General features: G+C 43.9%; 1 protein-coding gene across 3 annotated transcripts in view; it reads right to left on the bottom strand.

Annotated features, from left to right (window-relative positions):
* The window catches only part of PLEKHG1 (pleckstrin homology and RhoGEF domain containing G1), a 216,714-nt gene that overhangs the window by 86,680 nt on the left and 111,557 nt on the right, over window positions 1-18,477 (bottom strand). For all 3 annotated transcript variants that reach the window (XM_059401257.1, XM_059401258.1, XM_059401259.1), the window contains one exon: window positions 684-1,192. In XM_059401257.1, coding sequence (XP_059257240.1) covers window positions 684-1,094 — 411 coding nt within the window. In that variant the 5' untranslated portion in view covers window positions 1,095-1,192. The remainder of the gene's footprint in view (window positions 1-683; window positions 1,193-18,477) is intronic.

The following is an 18,477-nucleotide window of genomic DNA, read 5'->3' as shown; positions in this document are numbered from 1 at the left end:
AGCCTGATTCATATACTATACGCAAACTTGTATATTATCAAAATGAACAGAAAGTAAATGCCAGAGGCAAGACAAAGCCCATGGTTTTTTCCCTAACTTTCCCCACCATCCCCCAAACACCAGCCAACAGAGAAAAGCATGGAACAGTGGCTCCAAAGTTCATGTGAATCCCTTGGGGACCTTCTACCATCCCTCTGCCGGGGTCATACCCCAGGACCTCGAAGTCACAGTCTCCAGAGGTGCAGCACAGGTATCATCAGTACCTATCTGGAAAGCTCCCATACACCAGGAGACAATTGTGATTAAGATGAAGATAGCAGGAGGGACTCGTCTGGATGGATACACCTGACCTCAGCCAGTCAGGTCGCTTCAAGTCCCGCTCTAGCGTGGGGCTCTGAGGGGGGGGGGGCGCGGGGGGAGTTATTAATACCGGCTGGTGGTCGCATGGGCACCCCATTCTTGCTTCGAACACAAAATTAGTGCATTGTTGCAAATATGAAAAGGATTTTTAACACAATGAATATGGTCCTTGGGTTCCTCTTACGTGATGATCTGTTTCAACATTCACCCCATTTCTGTGGTTTAGGAGACAAAACATCCCAGACACCTGGCTGTGTTCATTATTTTGCAAGCCTATTTCTCCTGCACGACAAGCTTTACACAAACCCAACAAAAAACCTTACCTCTACGATGCTTTTCAAGTCCTGCACGTAAGTCCTTTCGGTCTCTAGAATCTCCTGAACAACTCTATCCACATAGAGGAGCTTGGGGCTCGTGGCCGACGACGGGCCACCTGTCCTGCTTGCCCCGTGGGCTTCCATCCTCCGCGGGGCCCGGGGTGGAGTTGCTGTGCCCTCGTCCGTGCTCCGGGGCCCCGCGGGGAGGTCCCGTGGCAGCTCGCTGCTAGAAAACGGCCGGGCTGGAACCAGCTCCAGGTTTATGGCCCCGGCTTCCTTATCTTGGTGAAACAAGCCCAAGTGGCTGTTGGAGACTAAGGTCATTCTGCTGCCGAAGGAACCGTGGCTGTCCCGGGAAGAGGCGGAGGACGACGTGGAGCCGAAGCTGACCGGTCGGTCGCTGTCGGATAGCTCCATGGCCTTGGGTTCCTGGGCGCCGGCACGCCTGGAGGAGGTCTTGCGGTCGGGAGTTCCTGTTACAGCTGATGGCACTTGAGGACACAACAGGTGCACATCTGTAGTCATTAAAAAAAAAAAAAAAAAAAAAAAAAAGAACAGCAACGACAAAAAGGACAAGGTAAGTAGTTTGAAATGACATCAGACCGGGCTTAGAGGAGCCGAAAACCTAGCCCAAATGTATACACAGTCCAAAGCCAAAAGGTAGTGAGTTCATGACACAAAGAAATGCAAAGGCACCCACAACCGGTCAAGTTGCAAAGTCAGAGTTCCTCAAGCATCACCTGGGAGCACGAGAGAAATGCAAAGTCTCAGGTGCTGCCCCAGACCTCCTGAACTTCACTCTGCATTTTCACAAGATGCCAGCGCCGTGTGGGTGCTGAGTGAACAAGAAGCCGCATAGCCGCGGCCTCAAAGCGGGATCAGCTGGAAAGACGGCGGCCTGCGGGTCGGTCCAGATCCACCCAATCAAAGGCTCAGCCATCAGGGCGCGAGGGCTCTGTAGCTTTAACAAGCAAAGGGAGTTTTCTGTGCTTAAAACACATCCTTCGTGATTCCCATGGAACCTCCTGAGCACTGATGGACATTAGAAGTATTCCACTCTCATTCCGCAGAATTGGAAGCCACCCTCCTGAATCCTCCACTACTTACTGGACGCTGACAAGTTCACGTTTTACTTGGCTACGACGGGAAAGAGAAAGTGTTGTAGGGACAATAACTTTCTGATACTGGGCAACACAAGCCAAACTATTAAGACCCATACCTTCTTTCAAATTTTCCCTCTCAGCACAATACTACTCTCAGTCTCTACTTGCAAGTCGACATCCCACTTGTGGTGCATATGAATTTATACTATTACAGAGGACACCTGATGACCTACAACAGTCCCCACACGAAGTTAGTCAACGTAGCAGTGTGACTATACAATTAAATAATGTAGAAACTCAGTTATGAGAAAAATGACATATTCTTAAAGAGATAAGGCCGTTAGCATTTAGAAGTGGGCATAAGAAGAGACTAAGGGCAAAGTCAAAAGGTCATTTCATGTATGTAGCAGTTAAATCTGGAAGCCCTGCGTGAAATTGAAACTCACAGGAGCCATTTTGGCAAAACACACAAAGTTCTGGTCTTCATTTGCGAGGCAGGACCAAGGTTGTTTTCCCCTAATGAGATCCCACGTTTATGGAAGAATATACCTTGCAATGAAGGGTGTGATGAATGAAGACAATGGCTTTGTCTTAGCTGGTTATCTTACCACCAGGGTCCAAGTTTATGGGTTTTCTTAGAAAAATATAAGAGTGCAACTTACATTTGGGAGTTTATAACAAAACACACAATAAGAAGAATCTAGATGAATGATCATTTTTCAAAAGGAACATGAATTTGGTTTGGCTCTATAACAGAGATTGTCAAGCAGCTGGTAGAGATGTTTCTAGAATCTAAAGAATCTGTATATCGGGTCTGTATTGTTCCACATCCTGACTTTCTCTAGATAGTTTGTATTCATGGCCAATATTAGTGCCAATTTATAATGCAAATATGACAATTATAAATATAAAATAAAAGAACTAAATTGGGTCAGTAAGCAGGAATGGTAAGAAATGCGTAGGAAATGAGTAATTTATCAGCATAACCACTACCACATGGTATAAACTTGCCGCAAATTTTTAAAGCTTTTGCAATATTCTTTCTGCTTGCCCTATAACAACTTTATGGCCTATTAAATATGGATTGGTTATAGTAGTTAAAATGCACTTGCCCTAAAAAGCCTGATCTAACTTGACGATGGCAAAAATCCAAGGACCAGCCAGACATGTAGGTGTGTTTACAGCAGAAGACACTTGCCCACACTTGGGACTGGTGTTAAGAAAGTCCTAGGCAGTTGAAAGTAGAAGCATACCCAGCAAGGTTTTCTCCCCCCCTCATGATGGCATCCATCATAACCATAACTATGAGGTTGATCTCACTTTCAGAAATGGGTACTAGGGGTGCCTGGGTGGCTCAATGGGTTAAAGCCTCTGCCTTCAGCTCAGGTCATAATCCCAGGGTCCTGGGATCGAGTCCTGAGTCGGGCTCTCTGCTCGGCGGGGAGCCTGCTTCCTCCTCTCTCTCTGCCTGCCTCTCTGACTACTTGTGATCTCTGTCTGTCAAATAAATAAATAAAATCTTAAAAAAAAAAAAAAGAAATGGGCACTACATTGAGAATTATATGATTATTCTTAAGCTCTCCAAGGTCCAATGAGGCAATGACTTAGTATGGAAAATAAACTGCATATACTATCCATGAAAGCCAGGCTGTCTGGAAAGGTTCAGATCAAGCTACTTCCCATCCATCTGGACACACCTTCTTTCCAGTACGGAAAATTGAATTTCACAGTTACACAGCTCTTGGCACATATCCATTGTCATGATTGGTGCAAATGAACACAATAGAAACTCGTTTCTTTACTTTTATGCCAAGTTAGCCACCCAATACTAGGACTGAGGGATTAAAGGGGAACAAAAGTGGCCAGGTGTTCCAGAGGAGTCCATGCTGGGCCGCGAGGGATGATAGTGCTTTTTACACTTTCAAAGATAGGAAGAAGTAGGATATGAACTCGGATCAATAGGGGTCCCTTCACGGATAAATCTTTTTTTTTTTTTTTTCAAAGATTTTATTTATTTATTTGACAGACAGAGATCACAAGTAGGCAGAGAGGCAGGCAGAGAGAGAGAGAAGCAGGCTCCCTGCTGAGCAGAGAGCCCGATGCCAAGCCCAGGACCCTGGGATCATGACCTAAGCCAAAGGCAGAGGCTTAACCCACTGAGCCACCCAGGCGCCCCCATGCATAAATCTTAAATGGCAGCATGAATTTGGGCCCTGTTCCAGGTAAGGCTTCCTATATTCTAATACCGGGCTATGTATTCTAGACCACTGGGCCAGCCTCTTCTTCAGACTGCCAACCAGGATCTTTTAAAATAGATTATTTTTTTGGCATCTGTAATATTTAACCAAGCTAACTGCCCCAAATTAAGCACCTTCCAAAATTACCAAGGACAGAAGTGAAACATTTAATGCTAGGTCATATAATAGTATCTTAATATGAGACTACATTTGCTAATGGATCACATTTTTAATGTTGATTCATTGCTTAGAAGATAATTATAGTTTTCTCGCACGAGGAAATGGACCTCATAAAAACTGCCTAGTCTTGTTCTCACCTCCCTTGAAATAATTTAAAATTTCCACCCTGTCTGGCTTATTCTTCTGAATATGGCACACCGGTTACTGATCTTTCTTTCCAGAGCACCCCTGGTCAACGCAGGAGCCAGTGGCCGCATGTGACCATCGAGCACTTGAAATGCCGCCAGTCCAAACTGAGATGTGTCATAAGCATAAAACATATACCAGATTTCAAAGACTTTGTACGAAACAAAAAAAGTACAAAACACTTCCTTAATAATTTTTACATTAGTTACACAGTAAAATAATCGGTGGGCATAATGGGTTGGATAAAGTATCTTCTTAAAATTATTTTCACTGGTTTCACTTTGCTTTTTTTAATGTTGCTACTGGAAAATTACAAATTTTATATGTGACCTGCACTGCAGTTTAGTTGTACAAGGAAGCCCTCTAGATCAATATATTGTTCTGTAAGATCTAAATCTACTTCCTTATCATGCAAATAACAGCAAATGGAGAGGTGCACACAATTCCCAGGTTGTCTTTTCTTCCCCTCCTCTCATTAATACACCGTATTGTTGAGTAATAAAAACAGAGCTGCAAGGCAGTTGCTGTACTAGATACTGGGGTAGTCATTCCCCTGGTAAATGGAAACACCCAGATGGAAGCTGCAGAGCAAAAAAGCCCCTTTCTCTACCTGAGTGAAGGATGCTGACAGGTTGTATTAACATTTGGCTAACATGATGCTTTGTTTTTCTTCTTATAACCTCTCTTCCTTCTTACCAAAACCCAAACCCTGGGTGATCTCTCAGCACCCTCTGAGAACTTGCCCACCATTACTGATGGCCCCGTCAGTGGGTCTTCTGACCATGAAGATTCTAATATAAACAGGTTCAGCTGCCTGGAAGGCCTTGCTTGATCCATTTGATCCTTGGTAAACCCAGAGGTGGTGGTGTCGGAAGCCCACATCGAGGGTCTTCATGGACTTCAAGGTCTTGGAGTCTTCATGATTCTTGGAGCCAGTTAAGTACTGTCAGTCTCAAAGCCATTAGCAGACAGTATTCTTTCTTGTGTCATCCTCAGGAAAAAGAAAACAATGCCTACAGAGCTCCACATAGGTATGCCTTCCCACATTTTACTTCGTGACAGATCTCTCTCTAATTGTTTCTAGGTGAGAGAGCTTTAATTCTTTGGCTCTTCTTTGTTTGCTCTTCAAACTTCCATCATTTTAATTGCTCTCCTTTGGCATGTCACTGTCAGAATCAAAAGCAGGACTTCTTGGCTCTAACTTGTCCAGGATGATTTAGAGCGGAGGCGGAACTCTCCATGGCAAGTAAAGCCCAGGCTTCTGGTGACCATGTTTACATGTTGAAGGGGGGACAGAGGGGTCCCCAGCCGACCACTCCCTGTCGCAACCCCCAAGGGGAGTTTCACAAGGCAAAGCAGAACACTATGCACAGTGGGGGCTGATGCGTGATCAGGATTTCCAAGTTCTGCTCATTGCTATTCTAGACTTCAAATACCTACTCTGAGTTCCTTGGCTGGGCAGTCACGGAAATCAAGAGAACGTGTTGTGCTCAAGACCAATGAATATCTAAAATTATGTAGTTCCTTATTATACTGCCTGTGAATTTCTCAAAAAGGGGAAACCGACAGAAACACTAACGTATAAGCAAAAAGTTCTTCTCTCATTTAATCCAGAGCCAGTCTTAGGTAAAGCCTCAGAGGTATAGACAAATAAAGCAAATGAAAAAAAAAAACTTTTTAGAGTTGAAGAAATACCCATTTCTCTATGTCAAAGACAATGCTTGCTATTTGAAGAGAGTCCTCCTCTGCTCTATACCTCGGAGATAATGGAGAGCTCAGTAAATAAAAGCCCCCTGAAAGCAACATGTATTTCTACCTCTTGGTTTTCTAAAATACCAACATGTTTCTTGCATTAATGGCAAGGCCAGGGCTGCAATTCCACCTGTTCCTTAATGCTCAGAGTATTTACTCCTGGTAACGTGATTTGTGTACTTATCTGTAATTCTTTGGTAATAAAGAAGTTAAAAAAAAAATCATACTACCATGTGAGTGTCTTAGTTTTGACAGAAGAACTACGGCGATGCAAGATGCTAACACTAGGGGAAGCAGGACGATCTCAGAAACTTTTCTGTAAATTCAAAACTTTCCCAAAGTAAATAGTTTAAAAAACCATGTTCCCATAGAAGAGTCAGTTAAGTCAGTACTTGTACAAGAAGATCCAGAACGGGAAAAGATGTTTTGCAAAAGCACTCGTGTTCAAATAAGAGGCGAGATGTTGAATGAGAAAACAAAAACAGATTCTTTCAAGCTCTCTAAGGTCTTTTACCAAACATTCAGGGAATTTACGAATGGATTCCCAGGCCGCTGGATGGAAACTAAGGGATACAGTGGCTACTGTAGTTGATAGTTAATGTGGCTGATTTGCAAAGTGCCTCCGCTAAGTGGTGACTCTAGAATTTCTCCATTCGAGGGCACAGGCATGCCAGTTGGGTTAAAAGGGTTTTCCCTTCAGGCTTTTGATGCAAATGCAGCTATTTTTACCTTTATGGTTGGCTTCAACGAGTAGAGTTTCAGCTGAGTACACCTCCCAGCCTTCCCACCATATACAACAGCATGGCGGTCAAGTTCTCCTCGCCAGTAGAAGAGGTAAGTGCCCCTCTGGCGGTCTGTCTCTCAAGCATTCATCATCATTCCTCCACATTCCTTCCCTTTCCACGGGAACCCAGTTGGGGCAAGGACCTTGCCTGAACCATGAACATGGCACAATACGGCAGAGCTGACATGCTGGAGAAACCAGGTGGTAGGACCACACTGACAGGGAGAGAGATGTTCGAGCAGCCCTGACTGTTCCGGGGGCCTTCTGTTTGAGTGTGTCCGGCCGAGGTCCTAGCTGTGTGGCTGAGAAGCCTCCGAGGCGACCTCAGCATTGTCATGTTGGCCTGCATTTCACGAGTCCCGGATTCAGAACCCAGAGCAGAGCCTTTTCTGAACTCCTGACTCACAAAACCTGGAGAGATTATGAATGATTGTCGTTGCTCCAAACCACTAGGCTTGGGAATGAATTGTTGTAGGGCAAGAGATAACTTGAACTACCTCTCTCTCTCTCTCTCCGTGGATCCCCACGGAGCAGAGAGCCCGATGTGGGTCTCGATCCCAGGACCCCGGGATCATGACCTGAGCAGAAGGCAGAGGTTTTAACCCACTGATGCACCCAGGAGTCCCCTGAACTCACTCTATTATGACAGATTAGCTTGGCCATAATATGCCGTAGCTTTAACTTGGCATCAAAATTATCCTAAAAAAAAAAAAAAAAAAACCAAACAAACAAACCCCAAATCAAAACAAAAATAAAGCCTCAAAATTAATTCACATGTGTCATTACTTCTTAAAATTCTTAAAATTTTATAGGGAGAAAAAGAAACAGAGAGGACTCAAAGTTGGACTGTGAATCAGAGACTATGGTTTCTGATGTCTAGTCCACTATCCTTTGTGCTTGGATATAGATGCCTAAAACAGTAGCGCAGAAAAGGCGCTTAGAGATCAGGAAATACACTTAAACATAAGCTCCCCGCATAAAGCACAAGGTACCAACGTGCCCAAAGCCAAAAAGGCTTACACAGTGTGTGTGTGTGAAAAAATGAATATGTACCCAACCGTGTGTATAGAAAAAGCTCAGAGGACCAGCCAGAAATTAGTTTATGACATAACACTCTCTCTTTTCGTTGGAGGGTTTGCATTTGTGCCCTGGCTCTGTACCATCAAGGTTTGTACTACAGTCTTTGGGTTTCAGGTTTCCTCACGTGTAAGTTACGTGGCCAGGCTACATGATTTCCCAGGTCCCAGCCAACCTTCAGGGTGTGAATCCACCCCTAAAATAAACAGCAAGTCCTTTCCTAGCTGGAATCACAGCATACGCAGTCAAGGCAAAATAGCAATTTTCTTCTATATCCTACTAATGCCGGGTCTTGGATACTAACCTGTAATTCACTGACTGCCAAGGCTATTAAGAAAAATCTCTATTTTTAATGTGGATTAAAAAAATCTATGCTTCAGCTTCACTTTGAATAGCACAGGCCTGTTAGTGTGGAAATACTAGTTTCAGGGCAATGACTAAAAAGAGGATAGCTATATTAAGGCTCTATCTGTATTGAACACACTCGGTTCCCAAAACATTTCTACACAATTGAAAAGGAGGCATGAAGCTAAATAACGTTTTCTGGGGGGTAGGGGATAGGAAGGAGGAAGAAGAAGAGGAGAAATTCAAGTGACTAACAATAGCACTCTGAATAAAGAAATCCATCCCCAGAGTACACGAAACATTTTCTTAGACAAAAAGAAGAATTCCAAGTGTGAACAATAGAGATCTGAGTAAATACATCCATCCAGAAGGAACAATATAAAACTATTAAATGTCATGTCCTTTCAAATGCTGAAGGGTGTAGAAAGTGGTCAAAATATGCAGTTTGGTAAAATGCATGGCTTATATGTACAATGTGATCCCGATTTTGAATTTAAAATGCCGCATTAGAAAAAAGATTGAAAGGTATGATAGAATATTAGAACTGGTTTTACCCAGTAGGAGCACAGGTGATTTTTTCCCCTTTCATATTTATCTATAAATATCACTTTCTTCCACATGTGTATTGTTTTTATACTCTGAAAAATGTTATTTTAAAAAATCAAAGCCACAACCTCAGTTTGTAACAAAATTTAAATATTTTATATTAAAATAATTGATTTTTATGTTCAATGTGATTAATGGAAATGAATGCCATATATCTTCTTTCAGCTTTATAACTATCACCATTAAAACACTATTAAATTACTATAACTATTTAAACAATAAAAATAAAATCAGATTGCAACATGCAACAGTGCTGAATACAGCTCATGCCTCCTTTACCCTGACTAGTCCTGACAAAAATATTTCTTACCGATAAACACTCAAAATGGAAATTACATTTACTTCGTCCACTTTGGTTCCCACTAGACTTAGACTTCATTTCACCACTACAGTTGCTAAGCCCCAAATTTGCAAACATTTATTCCAGCAACCCCCCCCCCCCCCCCCCCGCACCCCTTGCTCAGCCTGCAATAAACCTCAGAAAGAAAAGCATGTTAAAATACTAGGCATTCGATGCTCAATGACCTGGGATTTTTCTTTTCCCTCCAGAATCACAAACATCAGCTCTCTAGATATTTCAACCTAACTTTAAGTAAAGATCAGAAACCCAAACCCAAACAAGGCAAAAACCATTTCAGACCCCAGCTCAGATGGAGGAAAGGGAAAAAAAAAAATCACCTTCTGGACTAATTCCATTGTTGGATAACTTGTTTCCATAGATCGCATTCGGAGCAGAACTGTTGTAACATATCCCAGCAAGCTGAGGTCCCTGTGCGGAGGAGAAGAGCCCCTGGGACGGGTTCTCCCCTGAGTGGACCATCTCCGGAGGCTCCAAGAGGGAAGGCACAGAGTTTGTCCCCTCAAGAACATCGATCCTTTGGGGACATTCACGTGGGCACCTACCTGTGCTCTCCCCAGGCTAAGCCACATCGCCTGCCTTCAGATGATGTAGTGACCTCACCGGCAGCTCAGTCAGGTAAAACAAGAAGCCTTTACTAGTCCGTGCAGCTCCTTCCGTAGAAATATTGCATGAGTCAGCTTTTATCTCTCAAAACCCAATACACAAAGGCTTTACAAAAACCTGATTTGCAACTTTCTCACTGCCTTTTCCCCCCTGGTGTGCAGACCACAGACTTCAGCATCACCGAGAGCCTTAAATGAAACATGACATCATTCAATTGAGAAACGGGACAATAGATGCCACTGTGGGTAACTCGAAAATGCACACTTCGCTGAGCACCACCCTGGGCCTGCCATTCTTTTGTGAACATCAAATACAACCCACGCTCGCCTAAAGCTGCTTGGGCTTTACCTTCCTGGCGCTGGCCACCATTCTCATTAAATTCCACAAAAGCAGTAAGATCTGGGGAGCGCTGATATTTTCAAGTTCACTTCCTGAATTATAAGTATGTTTCAAAGTAAACGGACACATCTCTAACTTAAGTTTTAAAGTGAAGTTGGTGGCAGCAGATTACACAGTTGGAGGAAGCCTGGCACTTTGTTTCCTTTAACGAGATATTTAATACAGTTTTAAGTAGGCAAAGTTAAACATGAATATAAAAACACCTAAAATGTAAACCCATAGACATTTCTTAGAAAAACAGTCAAATTCTGTGATCTTATAATTCATAAATACGCAGCAGGAAAGACAGAATGTATGAACTCCAACACTTCAGTACAAGAGACTTCCAAATTATTTTGGATTTCGATCTCTTTAAGGCCACCTGTCCTTGAAACACTGTATGTATTTTTACAGAAAGACTCAAAATGTTCATATTTGAAAAAAATAGTTCTTTAGATGAAGGGTCTTCAAAAGTATAAAATGTTACTGAAAACGGAAATGACAGCACCATGGAGTTAAAACTCCAGTTATGGATTATGCCCACGTATAGACACGGAAATCTAAACTCTTTCAAAGGATCAAAGTCCTTTAAATGGACGTTTCACTTAAAGCATTCGTTTGTGGTTATGGAAAATAACTTGGCTGATCATCTTTAATATAGCTATTCCTCTCATACCTATTAAGTGATTTCAAACTAACAACATAATAGCATAATTTGCTTGAATGCCTATTTCCTCTCAAATAAGGCTGAACATATGCAAGGCCCCTTAAGTAAGCCATTTTGATGGAAATTGATCAGTCGTTGAGAAGACAACTCTTGGGATGGTTTCTCTCCTACAAAATTCACCGGTTTGATGGAAATTACTGTATACAGATGCTGGCAGGGAGTTTGCTGGGCAGGGTCCTTCCCTGGGCTGGGGGGACTCTCTTAAGCCTCCAAACTGACCTCCAGGGCATCCTCTCTTGCTCCCCAAATGACCTCCCCCTAGACTCACGCCCAAGACCTCGGTTTTTGCTTAGCTAAGAGTCAGCTCAAATCTTAACAAGCTTCAGCGGTCTTCCACAGCAACTCCAGCCCCCTGTGCCTTCCACTTGTTAAATGGCTCTGTGGTACACATAGAGTCTCACGCGGTCTCCTATTTAATTATTGTTTAATCGCCTTGCTTCTCCCAGGATTGTCAGCCTGGGGAGCAGGGAACCTTCCTCTCCTGTAGATTTGATCTTCGCGTGGAAGAAACCAAGAGCTAAATTCTTAGACATGGTAGGATATACAGAGGCTCCTGGCGGAAACTCCTTGGAGCCTGGTGAGGCTCCTTGACTCATTTCTTTTGGGTCCACATTTGCACATCCCAAGATATGATTTTTAGTTTCCATTTTCCACTGAAGTATTATTGTACTTGGATTTTTTTTTTTTTTTTGGCCAAGAAACATTTTTTTAAAGATTTTTTTAAAATGTATTTTTACGAGAGAGAGAGAGAGAGAGAGATAATAGGAATGGGGGAGGGCCAGAGGGAGATAGAGAAGATGACTCCCACTGAGCAGGGAACCTGATGCAGGGCTTGACCCCAGGACCCTGAGATCATGACCTGAGCCGAAGGCAGACACTTAACCCACTGAGCCACCCAGGCACCTGGCCAAGAAATATTTCTTAGAAGCCGCTTCTGAAAGATGCTATGTATATTATAAGCAAACAAAATACCCATTGGGGAATACCTGGTGGTCTGTAAGTGTCTCTGTGACCCGACTTGAAAGACAGCTGTGTGGGGACAGCACAGGGTGTATTTGGTTCCGTGGGTCAGTCATTTGTCACTTCACCTGTGTTTTCTGTTGTAGCAAAATCATCAACGTATGAAGGAAACACCATTCCTATCATTCCCAAGTAACTGGAAGCAGTCTCCATCACACCTGCATGGTGTGGTTCATAGGAATTTAAGAATCTAGTCTTTTAAAATCTAGCTTTTTCAGAGCAGGGGTGTGCGTGCGTGCACACACACACAATTTTTGCCTTTCTATTTATCCCAGTACCATGTGTTTGCTAAATGAATTAACATAGGAACAGAGCACAAGGTCCCGGGAAGGATAATGCAGAGACCTAACAGCGAAGGGGAAGAGAAAAGGGAACGGAAGGGAAGATTTCTTGAGTGACATTCGAGGTTCTTTCACACTTGCGAGCAGAGGAGCCTTCTGGGCCTCCGTGTTTTCTGAAGGCCTCTCTCTGCCCCACCTTCCTCTGCAAGGGTTTCGCTTTCCAGTCGGTCCCATCTCTGAGCCCACGCATCGCTCACACCGGCTGGTACCGGTTTTTACAGGTTCCCCACTGGACTTCTGTGCCTGGAGCGAGATACATCCCAGGGCAGGCACACGGCACCAACACAAGCATCCTTCCTGCTTCTTCCTGTGTCGTTGATCTGCCAGTATTAACAGCACGGAAAAAGACTGCTCAGCAAAGTCTCCTTGTAGATGCTCGTCAGATGGGTCGCAGATGCACTGCACACTGATGACGTGTTGGGCGAAAAAGATACTCTTACTGGAAAGCAGCTTTTGTTGGTTCACTGGCAACACTAGTTACACAATCAGGAAGAGCAGGAATGATTCCTAGTATCCCTGCCAGGAGTGGGGGCCCAGGAGTGAAAGAACAGCACCCACAGAAGCCACGTCTACGGCCGGCGGGCACGGACCGGCCGGCCAGCCAGCCAGCCCAGTGCAGTCCGCCCTTGTGGCCTAATTGGAAAAGGACCAGAAAGCCCCGCTACTTAAGAACATCCTTTCCCAGAAATCTGCCACAGGACCGGCACGTCCACTCTGAGAAACCAGCTCCTTTTGGTTTAAGGTAAAAGTTGCCAGTTAACACTCTCATCTCACCTGGGAAGCGTTAGGGAGTCATTGCCACAGTAGTGAGAGTTAGCCAGGGCCACCGCATCCGCCCAAGGAACTGTATGGGCCTTTTAGAAGGAGCCAGAATGGGACTGTCAGAGGGAGGACTGGAGAGGCTGATGGGGAAGCAGAGAGAGCACGCAGTTCTAGGGGCATAACAAGGTCTGACCTAATTACAACAACTCCAAGACGCTGGGCGACAAGGGTGACAGAATGTCCTGGAGAAAGGAAGAAAGACAAAGGCGCACACACTGCTTTTGGTTTTGTTTTTTTGGCTTTTTAAATTCAGGGAAAGATTTTGCTTTATATAATCAATACCGGATAAGGTAGTTTTAGAAAATAATCTCGCATATTCAGATACAACGTTGCTAGAAGTTCCAAGGGGCTTTGTTTCAAAACACAATTAATATTTTTTACACAGAACCTAACAACTGAAATCCTGGAGCGGGGGCCTGGTTATCTTCCGATCTGAGATACTGCTATTGTAACATATTTCCCCAAACAGATGGTAAAAGCAACCATTTTCTGAAGCACAGGTCATTGGCAAAACATTCTTAGTATTTTTAGTCTTTTGGAACTCTTTTCTTTGAAAGAACACGCACAAGATTACTTTTTCCTAAGTGTATGCGACAGAATAAATATGACAAACATTAAAGTCAGTCGCCTGCCAAGAGGTACTACACAGCCCCAGTGATGTCCCTTAGAGGACACACTGACTTTCCTCTTGAAAGTGAGTTGTAATGTACTAATAGCCTTCTGCACCATGGATGTTTATTAAAAATCTATATACACTCTTCCAGACAGCCTACTCTAAACCCAGAAAATGTCACTAACCATAAATCCTTACTTTGTTACACAAACCAAGCTATATACTTTGTTAAACAAACAAAAAGCTAATCTTTTTTTTTTTTTTCTTTCTCAAAGACTCTTCTCAAAGTGAAATAATTTTATTGGTAAGTGAGTTTGTCTTTGCAGATTTAAAAAGTGTTTGCTCTCTACAAAAGACTCAGATCTAAGGCAGACAAAAGCACTCGCGTACAGGAGAAATTACAGTATTTTTTTTTTTGTTGTTAGCCCTGAAGTATTGAATCTAATCATAGAAACCAAACTATAAATAATAAATGGTTTCCAGGACTCAAATCATCCAACTGAAAACATAATTTGTCACCCCCCACTGCACTTAAATGTCAGTATCGAGTCATGGTCATAAGAATTTTAGGAAACAAACACACAAATCCCATTATTCACATCACTTTCTGACAGTCAACTCTTACCTCGCAATCAGGTTAAAGCATTTAACTTTAACTTCTCCATCATATGTCAGTCGGCCGTGAAAGCCAGCTGAGATCGCCTGGAAGGAAGGGCACATACTGCAGGACTTTTAAAATTCTGCTCTGTCAGGAGTTCCTGCATGGGCTCATTCCTCTGACTCTGTGACAGCCACTAGCTGTTTCTCACTCTGTTCTTTTATAAGGATATTGTGGTCTTTATTGTCCAGAGATGATGAAATCAAGTCTTAGTTATTTCTGAACAATTTTCAGATATCGAGCAAGCAATATGTTACAAATCGTCTCTTGCTTTCTGTCCTAGATCAGTCCCATCTTTAAGGACACCATGGGAGGACTTGCTGGGCTGAGCACAATGAACTAATTACCCCTCTAAGAATGCAGTATGTTTCCAGACACATTTTTCTCCAGGAGATAACACACATCTAATCCATTCAAAACGAAAGGCATTCAACATGCTCTATCCTTCTGAAAACACGCTTTAAAAAAATGCACTTAACTTGTAGAAAGGGTTTGGATACTTTATTGATATTCTGCAGCACTAGACTCACAATAATAATTAGAACAAGGATTGATTCTCGTTTCAGAGTAACAACCATGGAGGTTCATAACCTTTACGTGAGCTTGCAAAACCCTTTCACCTGTTGGCAGAGGGCAGAGACAAACGTTCCTGGCCAGCTTCCCCCCGTGGCTCCAAGGCGGTGGAGTGAGAGGGAAGGACCCGGCCAGGTAGACATCACCGGCCGCACCCTTAGCCTGTAGACTCAGTGATGCAATGGTGGGTTCACGGAGACGATTAACAACAACAGCGGAGGTGAGTACTGGGCTTGTGGGGGAGACACGGCCAGCTGCATGGGGCAGTCAGAAGGCAAAGGGGGCTGCCGGGTGACACGTATATACTATTACAACGATCATAAACACCCATCTGTTACCGTGTGTGCCGATCTTTGCCTTTTAGAGCTTTGGCACACACCCAGCAACAACCTGCTGACCCTTCTTCTCCCTTTACATGTTTTCTCTGCTTGAACAGCACCAGCCACTCCCCCTCACTAACTGGGGAACCCACACAACGCCAGGTTCTGCGCTAGGCTCGGTGAATGAATGAATGGACACTGGCCGTGCCTTCTGGACATTCCTGCCTAGTGGGACTGGACAAGCGTCAGAGAGTGACAAGTGGGACGAGTGTTATGAATCAGATGTCACAGAAATATCTGTCTATGTATCTGCTCTATTTTCCTAAACTGTCTTGCCTCCTATCCCAGCTGGCCTTCAAGTGGTATTAAAAGTGCATAGTAACTTTATGGTGACAGTAAAATCAAGCTACGCGAGGCTTCCATTCCCCTTTCCGTCTTGGCGAGTGAGCTCCATTGGACTCCTTTTTCATCTCATATTTAATTACAAGGTAACCAAGCTGAGAGCCAAATTTGCTGGAAGTTTTTGTGAGTCTGAACACTTGCCTACTTCCCAGTTCCCACAGAGATACATGAAGTAACTTGTTTATGTTAAGAGAACAAAGGAAGGGCAACAGAGCTCTCTGTCAGCCTAGAGGTTTAGTCTTAATTAGGCCGAGAAACAAGTGTAACCCAATTTACTTTGGTTGATTCGGAGTAGAAAATTTCGAATCCTATACAAGGACATGAAAGAAAAAGAAGGAGAAACAGCCCGAATATCCTAGCAGCTGAGGGGGGGGGGGGGGGATGAGCGAGGAGACACCCTGGTGACCCACTGCGATCTTGTCTCTGCATTTTCTTTAATGAATATGCATTCTTTGTGTCATCAAAGTAGAACCAGGGGTGCCTGGGTGACTCAGTCGGTCGAGTGTCTGCCTTCGGCTTAGGTCATGATCCAGGGGTCCTGGGATGGGGTCCCGACTGCTCCGCGGGGAGTCTGCTTCTCCCTCTCCCTCTTCTCCCAAATTGTGGACTCTCTCTCTCAAATACATAAATAAAATAATAAAAAAAAAGAGATGAGTTTAATTGATGTGATAGTTACTCCCCTGGAGCTGACAGCCATCCTCCACCCCTGCGTCCCTTTCTGCTCCACTCTGCCCAGGTCCACTTGCCCAGCTTTCTGCTGGGTTTGGCTCTTGGGATGCCCCAGTGTTATGAGGTAGGAGGAGATGGCAAACAGGGCATTTGCACCCGCTTGCAGGCTGACAAGAAACCTGGTGCTCAGCATGGCTGCATCAGAGACAGCCCCATCTCCACTGTTCCAGTTCTCATTGGGTCTCCTTGTCCCTTTGGGGTCCCTATGGGTTGTCCCCCAGAGCACTGGTTAAGGCTGTCTGCCTTTGCTTCTGTCCCTGGGTGCGTCACATTCCTTGCTGGCTTCCTTAGCCATACCGCCTTTCACGAAGTAACTCCTTCATTAAATTCCCCCTTTGAGCCCACTGAACTAGTTCTGTCTCTTGTCAGGTCCCTGGCTGAGACAATTTCATACTAACTCCAGAATCCCCAGTCTGATATAATTCATTCCCGCAACTATCCCCAGTTTGACTTCACATGCTTAGTCAGAATGTAGACCACATCTTTTTACTGGGAGGCATACTGCCAAATTTTAGCTTGTTTTGTTTTGTTTAGGGCCTGCTTGACACTTGTCAATGAAATAGATACGTAATTAGAACCTCTTCTATGCCAGAAACATATTTTTGAATTTGAGATCTACTGATATAATTCATTCCCACAAATATCTTTATTGAGTAGCTACTAAGTGCCAGGCACTCTCAAGCACAAAAGATATACCAGTGAACAGCTACTCATTCTTGCCTTTATGGAATTCATTTTTGAGTGGTGGATATATGGGTTTTAATCCGAGTACAGCAGGTTATTAGGACTGGAGAGCTACTTTGGGTTTTTCTAATCTAATTCCTTACTTGGTGTTCAAATTACTACTTCGTGGTAGCTCACCAGATACACCGAGTCTCTGCTTGGGTCCTGCCCTTTGATCCCTGCTTAGATGGTCCATCACACATCCGGCAGCCCGAATCTTAGAATATTTTCTCACATTTATCAGAAGATCCTCAAGGACCACTTCAGGAATACATAAGACAAATCGCACCTCACCTCCATTTGGAATTTCATTAAATATTTGAGATGCTATCAGGTCGCCCGTACATATTTGCCTCTTCATCCCCATAGTTATCGAGGAACTACTGTAGAAGATTCCTGGGGTGTAGGGCTCAGTGGTGTGGAAAGTGGGAGTTTGCCCCTCGTGCTGTGGGGAGTTTGCTTAAAAATGGCGCCATCCTGTGACCACCTTCTTGACGTGTCTCAAGATCTTCATTTCCTGGGGCTCCCACCAAAGTCTTTTCAGAATTTTCTCCTTTATACCAACTTACTACTGGAAAAAATGTTGAAAAGACACCATTCCTCTGGAAAGTAAATGGTCTCCCTGCTCCTCTTAAGTCACCCTGTCCCCAAATGGCATGCTGTGGCCAGGAAGAGACACAAGACCATCACGTGAAGAAGCGCTAAATCCTATGTGGGATGTACAAAATGCGAAGAAGGCATGGGGTGCTATGGAAACATATAAAGGGGGGACTGGCCTGGTTTGGGGTGTTTAGGGAGAGTTTTCTTGCAGGAGGGATGTGTGAACTGACATCTGAAGGCTGAGAAGAAGATAACTTGGGGAAACCCGGCAGAGAGCAGAGACCGTCAGGGTGGTTTTATGTCCTGTGAATGCAGATTGCTGGTATATCTTGCATTTCCCCCAGAGTCACCACTGAGCCTAGAATTTCCCCAGGACAATCTTATTTGCAAATATACTGTTGCATTAGATAACTATTTTAAGTGTAACAATGCCTCCTTATTAAAGTATCTTCTAGTTTCCTTCTCTACTCTGGGGTGACCCTATCCTCCAATCCTAATGTGTCAACCTTTCTCTTCTTTGTTTTTCTTCTACCCCCTCCAGACACCGGGCAGAGCTGCTTAGGCAGGAACTATGACTCTCTTCTTGTTTGCTATCAATGTGATGGGACCCCTTATAAGAGATCTTACAGCGAATCACCATGTAAATTTCCCTGCCCAGCA

The sequence above is a fragment of the Mustela nigripes genome, chromosome 5 (assembly GCF_022355385.1).
Source record: "Mustela nigripes isolate SB6536 chromosome 5, MUSNIG.SB6536, whole genome shotgun sequence".
NCBI lineage: Eukaryota > Metazoa > Chordata > Mammalia > Carnivora > Mustelidae > Mustela > Mustela nigripes.
Note: the sequence above shows the minus strand (reverse complement) of the source record. Positions and strands in the feature narration are given on the sequence as shown.